The following is an 18,839-nucleotide window of genomic DNA, read 5'->3' as shown; positions in this document are numbered from 1 at the left end:
CATCTTCAATATTCTCCCTCCACCTGGACCCCTCCCTCTGGATTCTTACCTTCTCTTGATCTTTTCATTGAGAACTGTCGGCGCGACATTAGTCGTCTCAATTTCTCTGCTCCTCTCACCCATTCTAACCTGTCTCTCTCTGAACTTACTGCACTCCATTCTCTCAGGTCCAACCCTGACATTGTCATCAAACCCGCTGACAAGGGTGGTGCTGTTGTTGTCTGGCGCACTGACCTCTACCACGCGGAGGCTGAGCGTCAACTCGCAGACACTTCCTCCTACCTCTCCCTGGACCATGACCCCACCACTGAACATCAAGCCATTGTTTCCAGGACTGTCACTGACCTCATCTCCTCTGGGGATCTCCCTCCCACAGCTTCCAACCTGATAGTTGCCCAACCTCGGACGGCCCGCTTCTATCTCCTACCCAAAATCCACAAACAGAACTGCCCCGGTAGACCGATCGTCTCAGCCTGCTCCTGCCCCACAGAACTCATTTCTCGTTATCTTGACTCCCTTCTCTCTCCCCTTGTCCAGTCCCTTCCCACCTACATCCGTGATTCCTCTGACACCTTACGTCACATCAACAATTTCCAGTTCCCTGGCCCCTACCGCTTCCTCTTCACCATGGACGTCCAATCCCTCTACACCTCCATCCCCCACCAGGATGGTCTGAGGGCCCTTAGCTTCTTCCTCGAACAGAGGCCCGAACAATCCCCATCCACCACTACTCTCCTCCGTCTGGCTGAACTTGTTCTCACGCTGAACAATTTCTCCTTCAACTCCTCTCACTTCCTCCAAATAAAAGGTGTGGCTATGGGTACCCGCATGGGCCCCAGCTATGCCTGTCTCTTTATGGGGTATGTGGAACATTCCTTGTTGCAGTCCTACTCCGGCCCCCTTCCACAACTCTTTCTCCGGTACATCGATGATTATTTCGGTGCTGCTTCATGCTCTCGTCAGGACTTGGAAAAATTTATTAATTTTGCTTCCAATCTCCACCCCTCCATCATTTTCACGTGGTCCATCTCTGACACTTCCCTTCCCTTCCTTGACCTCTCTGTCTCAATCTCTGGTGATAGACTGTCCACCAATATCCATTACAAACCCACCGACACCCACAGCTATCTCGACTACAGCTCCTCACACCCCACTTCCTGTAAGGACTCCATCCCATTCTCTCAGTTCCTTCGCCTCCGTCGCATCTGTTCCGATGATGCTACATTCAAAAACAGTTCCTCTGACATGTCCTCCTTCTTCCTTAACCGAGGTTTTCCACCCACGGTCATTGACAGGGCCCTCAACCGTGTCCGGCCCATCTCCCGCGCATCCGCCCTCACTCCTTCTCCTCCCTCCCAGAAACATGATAGGGTCCCCCTTGTCCTCACTTATCACCCCACCAGCCTCCGCATTCAAAGGATCATCCTCCGCCATTTCCGCCAACTCCAGCATGATGCCACTACCAAACACATCTTCCCTTCACCCCCCTTATCGGCATTCCGTAGGGATCGCTCCCTCCGGGACACCCTGGTCCACTCCTCCATCACCCCCTACTCCTCAACCCCCTCCTATGGCACAACCCCTTGCCCACGCAAAAGATGCAACACCTGCCCCTTCACTTCCTCTCTCCTCACCGTCCAAGGACCCAAACACTCCTTTCAAGTGAAGCAGCATTTCACTTGCATTTCCCCCAACTTAGTCTACTGCATTCGTTGCTCCCAATGTGGTCTCCTCTACATTGGAGAGACCAAACGTAAACTGGGCGACCGCTTTGCAGAACACCTGCGGTCTGTCCGCAAGAATGACCCAAACCTCCCTGTCGCTTGCCATTTTAACACTCCACCCTGCTCTCTTGCCCACATGTCTGTCCTTGGCTTGCTGCATTGTTCCAGTGAAGCCCAACGCAAACTGGAGGAACAACACCTCATCTTCCGACTAGGGACTTTACAGCCTTCCGGACTGAATATTGAATTCAACAACTTTAGGTCGTGAGTCCCCTCCCCCATCCCCACCCCCTTTCTGTTTCCCCCTTCTTTTTTTTTACCAATAAATTATAAAGATTTTCCTTTTCCCACCTATTTCCATTATATAAAAAAAAAACCCACTAGAGCTATACCTTGAGTGCCCTACCATCCATTCTTAATTAGCACATTCGTTTAGATAATATCACCAACTTTAACTTTAACACCTATGTGTTCTATTGTACTATTGTTGTTGACATCTTTTGATGATCTGCTTCTATCACTGCTTGTTTGTCGCTACAACCACACCAACCCCCTCCACCTCTCTGTCTCTCTATCTCTCCGCCCCCCACACACACGCCTTAAACCAGCTTATATTTCAGCTCTTTCCTGGACTCGAACTCAAGTTCTGTCGAAGGGTCATGAGGACTCGAAACGTCAACTCTTTTCTTCTCCGCCGATGCTGCCAGACCTGCTGAGTTTTTCCAGGTAATTCTGTTTTTGTTTTCCATATCCATTTAATCCAGGTAAAATGATTTCCCGAATGCTTCCATAAATCAACCAACTTGTCATTGTGAATAGGATCTGCATGATCACAACTAAAGTCTCAAAAATTCCATTTCACAGCCATTTTTCTCTACAGGATCTTAAATAACAGTATATTTCTAGAACTTCAGCTTTTTAAAATTTGCTTAACAATTTACTTATGTTCAAATATGAAAAGCATGTTGATGTTCCCCAAGCTCACAATAGATCTAAAATGCCTCTCAACTTAAAGCATAGTGCAACATTGAATTCTTGTTTGAAGTAGCAATTTCAGCCCAAAAGTGTATTAGATTAGATTACGAGTAGGAACTTGCTTCCTTGCATACCCCTACTGCAACCTCAAAAGGCTCCCTTAATCTGAGACAGCAGTCCAAACAATAAAAATGTAAAACACTGCATTCCAGCTGGTCAACATTTTATCTCTCCCTGCACCATTCTTCAATGCAACAAGTTGTAAATGCTGCTCTGTTGCCCACAACTGCCCACAAAACAAGAAAACAAGCGCCAAAACTTCAAGTATCCTCTTGCTCCCTCCACAATTGCATTTACATCCCCAATTATGTACAACTCATCAGATCTGAAAAGATCAGTTAAGGAAGTGGGCTATGTTATCTAATTCTTCCAGACTGCCAGCCCTACTGACCCTCAATTATCATTTAACTTCTACCTAAATATATGAACAGGATCTTAAGAAAGCTAGTTCCTTCAATCCAGCAGTCTTTCAGTGTAACACCAGAGTTAATCTAGATACGTATTCAAGTCGAGTGGGGGCAACAACCCATAACCTTCTAATCCATTGGTAAGAGTGCTGCCAAACAATATATTAATGATGTATAATAAAATGCTCACATTAAAGATAAACAATTAGTTTCATATTATGCATGGTATGTTTCACAGTATGCATCTCTACATCACATTTTTATAAAGTATATAAACACTGCAACAAGAGTAGCAAACTTTAATGCAGTACTAATTATTTTCAGTCTTGTCTTCGGACCTTGGCAATTGTCTTTTTTTCTATATTTTTATAGAAAAAATTGAGTCCAAATTTAGTCCAATTTTTTGCTCACCATTTTTTGCCTTAATCAAAATTTATTCTTAATTTCTCACAATGATCATATGAATGATAAATAAATTAAATCATAAATAATAACTGGCCAGTGATTAACATCCAAGGCTAGCAATCTTTCACCAAATTCTGAATCCGGGTTCAAATCCCACCACGGCAGATACGTATTGAATTTGAATTCAGTAAAAATCTGGAATTAAAAGTCTAATGATGACCATGGAGCCATTGTCGATTGTTGTAAAAACCCATCTGGGTCACTAAAGTCCTTTAGGGAAGTAAACCTGTCGTCCTTACCGGGTCTGACCTACATGTGACTCTAGACCCACAGCAATGTGGTTGACTCTTAAATGCCCTCTGAAATGGCCTAGCAAGCCACTCAGTTGTAACAAACCATGACAAAATGACAGAAAAGGAATGAAACCTGACAGGCCACCTGGCATCGACCGAGGCACCGGAAATGACAACAGCAATCTCAGCCCTGTCGACCTTGCAAAGTCCTCCTTACTAACATCTGGGGGCTAGTACCAAAATTGGGAGAGCTGTCTCACAGACTAGTCAAGCAACAGCCTGACATATTCATCCTCACGGAATCGTACCATGCAGATAATGTCCCAGACTCCACCATCACCATCCCTGATTATGTCCTGCCCCACCAGCAAGGCAGACCCAACACAGCTGTACACAGTCGGGAGGGAGTTGCCCTGGGAATCCTCAACATCGACTCCGGACCCCATGACGTCTCATGACGTCAGGTCAAACATGGGCAAGGAAACCTCCTGCTGATTACCGCGTACTGCCCTCCCTCAGCTGATGAATCAGTGCTCCTCCGTGTTGAACACCACTTGGAGGAAGCACTAAGGGTGGCAAGGGCATAGAATGTACTCTGAGTGGGGGACTTCAATGTCCATCACCAAGAGTGGCTCAGTAGCACCACTACTGGCCAAACTGGCTGAGTCCTAAATGGCATAGTGGCTAGACTGGGTCTGCAGCAGGTGATGAGGGAACCAACAAGAAGGAAAAACATACTTGACCTCATCCTTACCAACCTGCCTGCTGCAGATGCATCTGTCCATAACAGTATCGGTAGGAGTGACCACTACAAGGTCATTGTGGAGACGAAGTCTCCCCTTCACTGTGAGGATACCCTCCATCTTGTGTGGCACTACCACCATGCTAAATGGGGTAGATTTTGAACAGATCTAGCAACTCAAGACTGGCCATCCACGAGGTGCTGTGGGCCATCAGCAGCAAAAGAATTATACTCGAACACAATCTGTAACCTCATGGCCTGGCATATCCCCCACTTTGCCGTTACCATCAAGCCAGTGGATCAACCCTGGTTCAATGAAGAGTGCAGGAGGTCATACCAGGAGCAACACAAGGCATACCTAAAAATGAGGTGTCAACCTGGTGAAGCTATAACACAGGACTACATGCATGCCAATCAGCATAAGCAGCAAGTGATAGACAGAGCTAAGCGATCCCACAACCAATGGATCAGATCTAAACTTTGCAGCCCTGCCACATCCAGTCGTGAATGGTGATGGACAATTAAACTCACTGGAGGAGGCGGCTCCACAAATTTCCCCACCCTCAATGAGGAAGGAGCCCAGCACATCAGTGCAAAAGATAAAGCTGAAGCATTTGCTACTATCTTCAGCCAGAAGTACTGAGTAAATGATCCATCTCTGCCTCCTCTGGAAGTCCCCAGAGTCACAGATACCAGACTTCAGCCAATTAGATTCACTCCACATGATATCAAGAAATGGTGAAGGCACTGGATACTGCAAAGGCTATGGGCCCTGACCAAATTCCAGCAACAGTACTGAAGACGTGCTCCAGAGCCCCTAGCCAAGCTGTTCCAGTACAGCTACAATGCTGGCATCTACCCAGCTATGTGGAAAATTGCCCAGTTATGTCCTATACACAAAAAGCAGAACAAATCCAACCTGGCCAATTACCGCCCTCTACTCTTGGTCATCAGTAAAGTAATGGAAGGGGTCATCAACAGTGCTATCAAGTGGCACTTGCTTAGCAATAACCTGCTCACTGACGCCCAGTTTGGGTTCTGCCAGGGCCACTCAGCTCCTGACCTCATTGGTTTAAACAGGGTCAAAAGGGCTGAACTTCCGAAGTGAGGTGAGAGTGACTGCTCTTGACATCAAGGCAGCATTTGACTGAGTATGGCATCAAGGAGCTCTAACAAAACTGGAGTCAATGCAAATTGGGGGAAAAACTCTCCACTGGTTAGAGTCATACCTAGCACAAAGGAAGGTGGTAAGATGGTTGTGGTTGTTGGAGGTCAGTCATCTCAGTTCCAGAACATCACTGCAGGAGTTCCTCAGGGTACTGTCCTCGGCCCAACCAATTTCAGCTGCTTCAACAATGACCTTCCTTCCATCATAATGTCAGAAGTGGGGATGTTCACTGATGATTGCACAACGTTCAGCACCATTTGCAACTCCTCAAATACTGAAACAGTCCATGTCCAAACGCAGCAAGACCTGGACAATACCTGGACTGACAAGTGGCAAGTAACATTCATGCCACACAAGTGCCGGGCAATGACCATCTCCAAAAAGAGAGAATCCAACCATTGCCCCTTGATGTTAAGTGGCATTACCATCACTGAATCTCCCACTATCAACATCCTGGGGGGTTACCATTGACCAGAAACTGAACTGGGCTAGCCATATAAATACTGTAGCTACAACAGCAGGTCAGAGGCTAGGAATCCTGCGATGAGTAACTCACCTCCTGACTCCCCAAAGCCTGTCCACAAGGCACAAGTCAGGAGTGTGATGGAATACTCCCCACTTGCCTGGATGAATGCAACTCCCACAACACTCAAGAAGCTTGACACTGTCCAGGACAAAGCAGCCCGCTGGATTGGCACCACATCCACAAACATTCCTCCCTCCACCACCGACGCATAGTAGCAGCAGTATGTACCATCAACAAGATGCACTGCAGGAATTCACCAAGGCTCCTTCAACAGTACCTTCCAAACACACGGCCACTAACATCTAGGACAAGGCCAGCAGGTAGATGGGAACACCACCACCTGGAAGTTCCCCTCCAAGTCACTCACCATCCTGACTTGGAAATATATCATCATTCCTTCACTGTCGCTGGGTCAAAATCCTGAACTCCCTTCCTAACAGCACTGCGGGTCTATCTACACCACGTGGATTGCAGCCGTTCAAGAAGGCAACTCACTACCACCTTCTCAAGGGCAACACGAGATGGGCAATAAATGCTGGCATAGCCAGCGAAGCCCACATCCCATGAACGAATTTAAAAAATGCATCTTTTCCAACCGGGTTATGTTGTCTTAATGACATCACTGGCCAATTAGTGAATACATGGTCACTTAATTTTTTGTTTTTGAGCAATCTCATTGCTGAAATTAATCATATGACCAACCTGATTAACAGGATCTTGAGTCAAATCTAGGAAACCCAGGTGTGGGTGGGGAATCAGTAGGTTTCATACAGTAATGGCTTATTGGTCACTGATAACCATATGGCGACCACTGCTTGGTTTTTAGTGCTCCAATTATCATTTGTGGGAATGTGGTATACTGTATACAGATATCAGCTCCACCAACACCCTAATGAATAAATGCACAACGTACCATGTTGGGTCTTAGTTTGAGTTTAATGGCCCATTTCCATGCTGAAATTCCTATGAAAAAGTTGTCAGCTCAATCGCCCATGATACTCAGCTATCTCTGTCATTTAAACAGCAAGGCTATTAAAATTACCTTGATTGGGAGGAAGACGATGACAGAATTCCTCTATCTGATTGCTATCGAATGACTCATCCTAGAAGTGGACCTAGACCTGGGAGATGGTGACAGGGCTTAGCTATTCTGGCCCCGTCCCAATCACCACCAGTTGAACTGCCCCCCAACAATCACTGGCAAGTGTCATAAATCAAACCAGGAACAGTGACTTGTACGTGGAAATATACTCCAGCATGAGCGAGAACCTTCAGAAAAATAGGAAAAGGGGTGAGAAAACTCCAAGATTTTCTTTTCTTGACTTAGTCAGAGAAAGGGATCAGGGTATTTAGTTGCTTACGGCCAGATCTCATTCCAAGAGGGGAAAATAAAGGAATAATTAGGCAGAACAGAGAAAGTGAAGCTGATTAGGTCAGGGCCTTGCCAAGCAGCTGCAATCAAGCAGAGTTGAAGACCAGGAACTCGCTGTGGAATTTTAGATTTTTTTTGCTACAATGCAGGTTCTGACTAGGAATAAAAATCATTGAGTAAAATTTCTGTGGAGCAGCTATTGCCAAAAGAATAAGAATCTGACATCTACTGTATTACCTTTGACCGCTTGATCAGTTATTTTTCCCCTCTTCTATTCATTTATCTTGCAAAGAGTAACTGGAGGAGGAACTGAGAAAATGCAGATATTTGACATAAGCCATCAGCACTGGCTTCAACAAAGACCAACTGGTCCATGTCAGCTTCCAGTCCAATCAGATCACAAAGGAACAAAAATGAAATGGAAGGTATGAACTAACCTGTATAATAAAATGTTAGGTCTAGTACATGCTTAATACATCACAAATCTCTAGTCATAAACAGAACTGGCTCAAACAATTTGATTGAATTAACCATACTGGTAACATGCTGGATCTGGATATAGAGGGATTAAATGGCTTTTCCCTAAAAAGGGATGAAGCACATCCTTGCTATGTGGTATGAGATGACCTCTTCCAATGCAGTTTGCACGAATCCATATTTTACCATCAAACAAATCACCTTCATTCTTCTCCAGTTAAGGTGAATTATTATTTCCAATTTTTAAGAAATAGCCAAAAACTGCATTAGCATTTCACACATCTTTTTAATATATGAAAATGAGTGGCTGAAATATTCTGAAGGATCTGTAGGTGGTAATGTAATGGCCACTTTATGTGACCGACTGTGCTGGGATTATCCCATTCATTATGCAACAGGCTGCTGCCCTCTCCCTCCCTACAATCAAATCAGGGAATATTTTTTGATAATTCTAAATCCCATCATCCATTGTGTTTAAATTATCTCTCTCTTTTCTCATATGAATTTCTATCTAATTGTACAAAAGATTTATACCCTTACAGTCCAACAAGCCAATAGATGGAACTATGTGCACAGTGGCCCATACATCCCTACAACAATAAATTCCACAAAAATGGTTAAGGCCATTTCAAAAAAATATATAAAAATCAGATGCACTAGTCGCCTACTTACTTTCCCCAAAATGGAAAGCACAAACCAGCAACAGAACCAAGTTTAAGTTTTTTTGGCATGATTCATATGCAGTTGTGTGTAAACCTTCTGGTTTCAATGATTCTTTTAATGAAAGTAAAACATCAGACCCACCCACAATTACCCATTTCAGATACTATGGCTGGACCGGAAATTCCTGTCCGAAGTCAATGGACCTTTCGCTGGTCCGTCAAATTTTCTATCTACCGCTAGCAATGAGTCCTGCAGCGGGCAGGACTGGAAAGTCCTGGCCCAGACCTCTGCAGACCATCAACCCCACATCACCAATTGGAATCTTGAGCCAGGTTAATATAAAAAACACCTGCCGATACAACCTGCCCACTGAGCAACAATTAGGACGATCTCTTCTGCTGAACAGCAACCCCGCCAACATTCAAGTAAAATTCTGCCACCTCTTGCTGACAAGATTCTTCACCACTGAAGTTCAGCAGAACCCCATGACAAGAGCATTTTCATTCTTCCTCCTTCACTAGATTCCTCTTTCAATTGCCAGAATTTCATAATCACACTCCCCACTCTTCGACCAAAATAAACTTCTGAACTAAATTCCATACACCTGTTGAAAGAAAGGGAGAAGAGGTGGAAAGACAAGGGGGTACAAAAGAGAGGGGAGGAGTGGAGGAGAGTGGGAGAGGGAAGAGGAAAGGGGAGGGAATTCCATCTTGCCTTTTGGAGCTTCCCACTCAACCCCAGCATCCATCTTCTACATCTGCTCCCCTACCCTCCACATCATTCTTTTCCTCTCCTCCTCAGTTCAATTATCACCCATAAACCAACCTGACCTCAAAGTTTATGCTTTACTTTGATTGAGTGCAACATCACAGGAGATCAACTAGTTACATTTAACAAATATATAGTTGAATCAATTAAGCATGAGTTCTGGCAACTCCTTAAAGAAAGAGTAGGTCAGTAACGCCACTATAATATGATAAATGCAACATCACAAAAAGTACAACAGGCAGTGTTAGAAACTTACCTTAAAGATGCCAACCCAGTCCTTTTGATGTGGCTTAATGTATGGAGTCAGTGTGTAATGGCACTCAAGAGGAGCATGAGGGAGGTAACTTTTTGCCACATTTTGAAAGATTACATGAGCAAAATTAGATGTTTGCATCGTGCTGCTTGATGGCAGTGGAGCATTAACTACATCCATTCTTCAGCACAATTTCTGTAAAATTAAAAAGATTGTCAAGTTGCTTAACCTCCCTTAGTAACTCATTTAAATAATATGCAATATTTTTGACAGTTACATAGCATTTCAAACACATCAAAATATCCCAAAGCACTTCACAAGTGAAGAGAGGAATTGAGACCATGAGCAGAAACTGAACTGAGAAAATGTGTAGGTAGCAAAATGAGAGGTCAAAGTGATAGGTCTGAGCAGACTTTTGAAAGTAAACAGACAAAGCAGAAGGAGACAGAGAGCATTGGAAGCATTTTTAGATCCTGCAATAAGTTTTATTTAATAGATTAAAAGGGTGACTGAAACAAATGCCAATAATTGCAACAGACCTTCACAAATGACAGTACACATGTTGACTCTTCATTAAATAGTGGCTCAACAGGTTTAGGCAGCGACTAGGAACGTCTCAGGTTCAACTCCTAGTCCGCTGAGTTAGCTGCTGTCAGGCAGGGCAGCAATAATGAGCACCACACTAATGAGAACCTGGGTTAAGGCAGAGAAGAAGTCCTGATCCCAATCCAAAAACACTGATCTTAAGTTATAACAAGAGCAGGCTTGTTTATGTTGATCGGCAGTTTGTTAACTCTGTTAAGGCCCACTTACTGACAATGATTACTTGAGTGAGACACCAAAATGTCCAGCACCCATAGAGTTTACCACACTAAGGAGTCAATGTCTGTAATGGGGGCAAGGAAGAAAATTGATAGCAAAAAAGCAATAGGGAGAAAAAGCAACACTTTAGACATCACAAAAAGCCAAATTTCAGTTTACTAGTAATCCATAACAAAAGCTTTGAGCCAAGAATGAATAACTTTTCGAAGGTTGAACTTTTCTTGAGCGGCATAGTGTGATTCCAATTTTTTATGTTTTGCGCTGTTCTGTGTTTTTGTTTGACAGATCACCAGCATGAAGGAATGGAGCAACTCAAAACAACAACTTCACAGCATGGTAATTACTAGGCCAATTATTCAAACAGATGCAAAGAATTTGATGCTGAAATGTAATTTACCAACCACAAAATTTTAGACCTTTTTTTGGTAAGCGTCAAGAGAACAAAATGTGTAAGTATTATAGGTCAGTTCAATAACTTATCTTTCGTATACTATAGAATGCATAGCAAACAGTCATAGTCAGAGTTTTACAGCATGGAAAGAGGCCCTTCGGCCCATCGTGTCTGTGCCAGTCATCAAGCCCCCATCTACTCTAATCCCATTTTCCAGCACCTGGCCTGTAGCCTTGTATGCTATGGCATTTCAAGTGTTCCTCTAAATACTTCTTAAATGTTCTGAGGGTTCCCACTTCTACCACCCCTACTACAGGCAGTGAGTTCCAGATGCAGCCCCCCCACCAACCCACCCACCCACACCGGGTGAAAAAAAGTTTCCTTAAGTCAACTCTAAGCCTCCTGCTCCTAACCTTAAATCTATGCCTCATGGTTATTGACCCCTCCACTAAGGGGAAAAGTTTCTTCCTATCTACCCTATCAATGCCCCTCATAATTTTGTACAACTCAATCAGGTCCCCCCTCAGCCTTCTCTGCTCTAAGGAAAACAAGCCCAGCCTATGAAGTCTCTCTTCATAGCTGAAACACTCAAGCCCAGGCAACATCCTGGTGTAACTCCTCTGCACCCTCTCTAGCGCAATCACATCCTTCCTATAGTGTGGTGACCAGAACTACACACAGTACTCCAGGTGTGGCCTAACTAGCGCTTTATACAGCTCCATCATAACCTCCCTGCTCTTGTATTCAATGCCTCGACTAATAAAGGGAAGTATCCCGTATGCCTTCTTTTCAAAAAAAAATTTGTTCATGGGATGTGGGTGTCGTTGGCTAGGCCAATCCCCAATTGCCCTTGAACCGACTGGCTTGCTAGGCATTCAAGATTCAACCACGTTGCTGTGGGTCTGGAGTCACATGCAGGTAAGGATGGCAGATTTCCTTCCCTAAAGGGCATCAGTGAACCAGATAGGTTTTTCTGACAATCAGCAATGCTGCTATGCTCTTCATTAGACATCTAATTTCAGATTTTTTTCCCTGAACTCAAATTCCACCATCTGCTGTGGTGGGATTTGAACCCCGGTCCCCAGGGACAGACTGCCCGGGGTCTCTGGATTACCAGTCCAGTGACAAGACCACTACACCCCCGCTTCCCTCTTAAGCACCTTATTTACCTGTCCTGCTGCCTTCAAGGATCTATGGGCATGCAAAAGATGGCTCCAATCTAATATGAATGATAACACACCATATCAAACTTCCAAATCATCCTCCATTATGGCTTTACCTTAAAATGCAAAAGTCTTTTTATATTTTTTTCAGAAAATGTTGCTGAAAGGAAATAAGACGACAAAACGAAAGATATGAAGTCTGTCGCTTCATTAGTAAATCAGGGGAGAGCGTGAACACAGTCCCTCACTACCACATATTTTGTATTCGAGTATCCGCATTTGGGGACATTGCAGGCGTCAGCACACCCGACGTGCAATGGACTAGCCTCGTCCTGGGAGAACCACCTTCATCATCATGGGCTCTCCCCTGCCAGGTAAAGATGCACTTAGTATATACAAAGATTCACAAAGGAAGCAAGATTTTGTTAAATTTTCAAACATCTGGAGACTTGCTAAATGTCTTGGTAAAGTTATACAGCAGTTAGCCATACATACCATAAGAGTCCAAGGTTCAGTTTCCAGTATGTACTGAGTTAGCTGATCTCCCAGCCTTGGCAGGGTGCTACAACTGGCCTCAATTGATTTTGTATTTGGTGAGGGCAGTATCAGCCATGATCAATGCTGGGATCATTGTTCATTATTTATAAATGATGCAGACTTTCGGATCAAAAACATAATTTCTAAAATTTGCAGATGATACCAAATTGGGGGAATGGGTATGGGGACAATCAATACCGAGGAGGACTGCAACAAATTCCAAGATATTAAACTTGCAGAACTGGCATATAACTGGCAAATGAATTTCTTCATGGATAAATTTTAGCAGGAAAATAAGGAGGCAGCGTATTATTTAGAAAATAAGAATCTAAAAGAGGTAGAAAAGCAAAGAAATCTGGGAGTACAAATGAACAAGTAAACAAATAAAAATAGCAACACAGGTTAACAAGGCCATTGTAAAAGCAAACCAAGCACTAAGGTTTACTTTTCAATTCTATTCCTCTAGAAATAAAGCTATGCTAAACCTGTATAGAAACTTGGTTAGACAATGCCTGGAGTATAGCATATAATTCTGGTCACATTATAAAAAAAGATATAAAGGCACTGGAGAGGCTCCAAAAAAGATTTACAAAGATATTATCAGAAATGCAAGGGTGACCCATCAGGAGAGGATGAACAGGTCTCTTCTTTTTCTCTCGAAAAGAGGCTGGGAGTGGGGGGGTGATGACCTAATATTGGTCTTTAAAACTATGAAAGGCTTTGATAGAATAAACAGAGAGAATGCTTTCACTTGTGGGGAAAAGCTTAAGATAGTTGCCAAGGAATCAAATAGGGAATTCAGAAGATACTTCTTTACCCAGAGGCTCATGAGAATGTGGAACTCATTACCACAGGGAGCGGTTGAAGCATTTAAGGGGAGGCTAGATAAGCATGAAGTAGTAGGGAAAAGAGGATTATGCTGATAAGAGTTAGATGAGAAAAGAAGGGAGGAGGCTCGAGTGCAGCATACATGCCTGCGTGGACTGGCTGAGTCAGGTGGTCTGTTTCTGTGCTGTATAAGCTATGTAATGTAATTATGTTAAATTCATCCAAGATACTTGCATATTTATTTTTGACTAATAATATTACTTACCACTAAAATAGTTCACACAATGGGGAGCAACGTACTGTTAGAAATACAATTCAGGTTAATCTTGCAATTACCTAACAATTTCTCTGGTAATCAATCAAAAATGGACAAGATATATCAATAATAATATAAAAACAAAAAAACTGCGGATGCTGGAAATCCAAAACAAAAACAGAATTACCTGGAAAAACTCAGCAGGTCTGGCAGCATCGGCGGAGAAGAAAAGAGTTGACGTTTCGAGTCCTCATGACCCTTCGACAGAACTTGAGTTCGAGTCCAGGAAAGAGCTGAAATATAAGCTGGTTTAAGGTGTGTGTGTGGGGGGCGGAGAGATAGAGAGACAGAGACAACCACACCAACCCCCTCCACCTCTCTGTCTCTCTATCTCTCCGCCCCCCACACACACACCTTAAACCAGCTTATATTTCAGCTCTTTCCTGGACTCGAACTCAAGTTCTGTCGAAGGGTCATGAGGACTCGAAACGTCAACTCTTTTCTTCTCCGCCGATGCTGCCAGACCTGCTGAGTTTTTCCAGGTAATTCTGTTTTTGTTTAAGATATATCAATAGTCGCCCTTCAGGACATTTCATTTTATTTTCACAAAATTTGGTGATTAAGTTTGAATGTGAATTTACACCAATTTAATAATAAATCACTGAGACAGAGAGGGGATTTGATATATCAATGAGACAACAATTCTATTTTTGTCAACATAAGTAATTTGGTACCTTTTCTCATGTGGACTAACAGATCATCTATTAAGATGGGAGTAATTTTATAAATTAAAGCCCAGCTGGTCTCTGCAGAGAATATACTTTTCGGAGAGAATTCCCTGAATGCAGAAGCAATTAAAAGGAGAGCCCTATCAGTCATAGGAAAACAAGAAAAGTGGAGGAAAGTTGGGGGAAAAGAAAACAAGCCAAAATGCAAATCATCAGATTTTGTGATCTTGAAAGAAAGGCAATAAATTAGTCAGGGTAGGGCATGTGTCTTATTATTTTTTGTGAAAAGAAGTGTTTGATTGAAGAAAGTGGTATTTACTTAAGCTGTTATTCTATGTATTACTTATTTATTTAAAAAAATGTAACAATTCATATCAGCCTCCATCACACTAAGATAGTTCTTAGTCCATCTACAAAAATAGAACAAATGCAAAAGACACAATATCTAGATCAGGTCAGAAGAGGGTCCTACCATTACACCGAGGATTACACTAACATAATTAGATATTGGACAGTACACAATAACGCAATACACATGCGATGTGTATGAGAATTGCCAGCACTGCTATAGCCAACATAATTTCTAAAACAGACCCAATACTTGAAACACTCACTTGCTCACACACTGATTTCCTGAGGTATTGTTTTAACCCGAGCCAAGAATATATCAAAGCATATGACAAATTGCATTTTATTACAGTATACTAGAACATCCATTCAAGCTGTTTCATAAAACCAGGGACTTTATACCCCATGGAGATGACAACATAAGAGTTATAGGCAGACAGAGATTGATACAGAAGCATATACATTATAAGGGAAATGTGGTTACAACATATTTACATGGGCAGAAATTTATAATTAAAAAAGCCAGAAAGTATTTACACTGAAGATTAATATCTTATAACTGTACAAACTACATAAAAAAACGTAGAGGTAAAAAAAAAAATGAAAAACTGTGGATGCTGGAAATCCAAAACAGAAACAATATTACCTGGAAAAACTCAGCAGGTCTGGCAGCATCAACAGAGAAGAACAAAGTTGACTTTTCGAGTCCTCATGACCCTTCAACAGAATTGAGTAAAAATAGGAGAGGGGTGAAATATAAGCTGGTTTAAAGTGGGGGGGGTGGGGGGTAGTGGTTGTAGGGACAAACAAGCAAACAGTGATAGGAGCAGATAATCAAAAGATGTCACAGACAAAAGAACAAAGAGGTGTTGAAGGTGGTGATTTTATCTAAAAGAATGTGCTAATTAAGAATGGATGGCAGGACACGCAAGGTACAGCTCTAGGGGTGAAATAAGACTAACAGGGCATAAAAGATATATATTTAAAAATAATGGAAATAGGTGGGAAAAGAAAAATCTATATAAATTATTGGAAAAAACAAAAGGGAGGGGGAAGAAACAGAAAGGGGGTGGGGATGGAAGAGAGAGTTCAAGATCTAAAGTTGTTGAATTCAATATTCAGTCCGGAAGGCTGTAAAGTGCCTAGTCGGAAGATGAGGTGCTGGTCCTCCAGTTTGTGTTGAGCTCCACTGGAACAATGCAGCAAGCCAAGGACAGACACGTGGGCAAGAGAGCAGGGTGGAGCATTAACATGGCAAGCGACAGGGAGGTTTGGGTCATTCTTGCGGACAGACCGAGAAGGTGTTCTACAAAGCGGTCGCCCAGTTTGCGTTTGGTCTCTCCAGTGTAGAGGAGACGGCATTGGGAGTAACGAATGCAGTAGACGAAGTTGAGGTTTTCCACCCACGGTCATTGACAGGGCCCTCAACCGTGTCCAGCCCATCTCCCGCGGATCCGCCCTCACGCCTTCTCCTCCCTCCCAGAAACATGATAGGGTCCCCCTTGTCCTCACTTATCACCCCACCAGCCTCCGCATTCAAAGGATCATCCTCCGCCATTTCCACCAACTCCAGCATGATGCCACCACCAAACACATCTTCCCTTCACCCACCCGGCGGCATTCCGTAGGGATCGTTCCCTCCAGGACACCATGGTCCACTTCCCCATCACCCCCTACGGCACCTCCCCATGCATACGCAAAAGATGCAACACCTGCCCCTTCACTTCCTCTCTCCTCACCGTCCAAGGGCCCAAACACTCCTTTCAAGTGAAGCAGCATTTCACTTGCATTTCCCCCAACTTCGTCTACTGCATTTGTTGCTCCCAATGCAGTCTCCTCTACATTGGAGAGACCAAATGCAAACTGGGCGACCGCTTTGCAGAACATCTTCAGTCTGTCCGCAAGAATGACCCAAACCTCCCTGTCGCTTGCCATTTTAACACTCCACCCTGCTCTCTGGCCCATATGTCTGTTCTTGGCTTGCTGCATTGTTCCAGTGAAGCTCAACACAAACTGGAGGAACAGCACCTCATCTTCTGACTAGGCACTTTACAGTCTTTCAGACTGAATACTGAATTCAACAACTTTAGATCTTGAACTCCCTCCTCCATCCCGACCCCCTTTCCATTTCTTCCCCCTCCCTTTGTTTTTTCCAATAATTTATATAGATTTTGCTTTTCCCACCTATTTCCATTATTTTTAAATCTATACTTTTTATGCCCTGTTAGTCTAATTTCACCCCACCCCCACTAGAGCTGTACCTTGCATGTCCTGACATCCATTCTTAATTAGCACATTCGTTTAGTTAATATCACCATCTTCAACACCTCTTTGTTCTTTTGTCTGTGACATCTTTTGATTATCTGCTCCTATCACTGCTTGCTTGTCCCTACAACTACCCCCCCCGCCACTTCTCTCCCCCCACCTTAAACCAGTTTATATTTCATCCCTCTCCTATTTTTACTCAGTTCTGTTGAAGGGTCATGAGGACTCGAAATATCAACTTTGTTCTTCTCCGTTGATGCTGCCAGACCTGCTGAGTTTTTCCAGGTAATTCTGTTTTTGTATTAAAAAATGTATGCTTGTACAAACTTCCTGTCAACTTTTCCCATTATAAATTTCTGCGTCCACATTTAAAATGCAAATTATGTATATATTCGTCGTTAATTGAATAAATCAAACTACCAGGTATCCAAAATTATTTTTTTCCACCCATCATTTTTTCCTCAATCGGGATAACTATTCATCAATATTCAATGTAGGTATTCTCTAATAATGGTTTAATATGATTAACGAGTACGATCATTCTGGTTTATTGGCTGCAGCAACTTTCTCTTATTCTCATTTTCATCAAGGTGTTCATGTAACAAACAATGCAGGTTGTATGCACAGAATTGTTCTTCCCAAGAAACAGTTTGGATGACAGTAATTTAAGATCCGAATAGGCTGATTCTAGCATTACAAAAAGACAAGTTTAAAAAGTCCATTACAAAGATTTTTTTGCCTTACCACAGAGCAATAAGATTATGTGGCTCATGGAGAGAAATGCCGGTGCAGACTCTGTGAATTCAATGACCTGTTTCTGTGCTGCAACATTCTACAATTCCTAATAATTTAAAATTAAAAATCATCTTCAGAAAGAACAAACCTCCATTAAAGTTACAAATATGCTGCATCTTCCTCTAACCATTCATAGTTTCTTGTGCTTTTCCATCTAGAATTAGTTCCTCTGACATGGCAAATCAACATAAACATGAACTGCTTTGCTATGCAGGTCACAATCCATTATTGGAGGAAAACAAGAGAAAGGTGAGCACTTGTACACTGGTGGATAGAAAGTATGAAGCTGATATTAAACTCATGATGCTTCAATGTGAAACATACTTATTACATAGAACTTAGACGTTTTCATTAACATTTCATACTTTCCATAAAAATAAGGGTTATGTATGTGGTAAAGTCATAACTTGATAGATTCATAGTTCAGCAGAGAACCCGCTTCCCTTCCTGGCCCCTCATGTTAGTCAATACTGCTAATGGCTCTCTCTTTACAGGTGCTGTCTCTCCCTTCTTTGAACACCACTTGCCTCAAAAAAAAACACCCTTTGACTCCACCACCTTCCTTGTAAATTGCCACCCCACTTCCAACCTGTCTTTCTTCCCCAAAGTCCTTGAAGGTGATGTCACCTCCCAAATCCGTGCCCATCTTTCCTGAAACTCCATGCTCGAATCCCTCCAATCAGGTTTCCACCCCTGCCAAAGTACCGAAATGGCTATCAAAGTCACAAATGACATCCTAGGTGATTGTGACAAAGGTAAACTATCCCTCCTCGACCCTCTCAACTTGCCTGCAGCCTTTGGCACCAAAGCTTCTCCACTATTGTCCCGGTGATCACCATGTCTCCCAACATGCCACCCCATCCCCATGCTCCT

The 18,839-nt window shown here is 43.0% G+C and overlaps 1 protein-coding gene and 1 non-coding gene across 3 annotated transcripts in view; both read right to left on the bottom strand.

The window, feature by feature from the left end:
* The window catches only part of tax1bp1b (Tax1 (human T-cell leukemia virus type I) binding protein 1b), a 154,296-nt gene that overhangs the window by 127,813 nt on the left and 7,644 nt on the right, over positions 1–18,839 (bottom strand). For both annotated transcript variants that reach the window (XM_041183743.1, XM_041183745.1), the window contains exon 2: positions 9,837–10,028. In XM_041183743.1, coding sequence (XP_041039677.1) covers positions 9,837–10,013 — 177 coding nt within the window. In that variant the 5' untranslated portion in view covers positions 10,014–10,028. The remainder of the gene's footprint in view (positions 1–9,836; positions 10,029–18,839) is intronic.
* Positions 12,429–12,591, bottom strand: LOC121276648. The gene has a single exon (XR_005942718.1). It is a non-coding gene; the product is annotated as a U1 spliceosomal RNA (small nuclear RNA).

The sequence above is a fragment of the Carcharodon carcharias genome, chromosome 3 (genome assembly GCF_017639515.1).
Source record: "Carcharodon carcharias isolate sCarCar2 chromosome 3, sCarCar2.pri, whole genome shotgun sequence".
In the NCBI taxonomy this organism is placed as follows: Eukaryota; Metazoa; Chordata; class Chondrichthyes; order Lamniformes; family Lamnidae; genus Carcharodon; species Carcharodon carcharias.
This window is presented reverse-complemented; position numbering and strand designations above follow the sequence as displayed.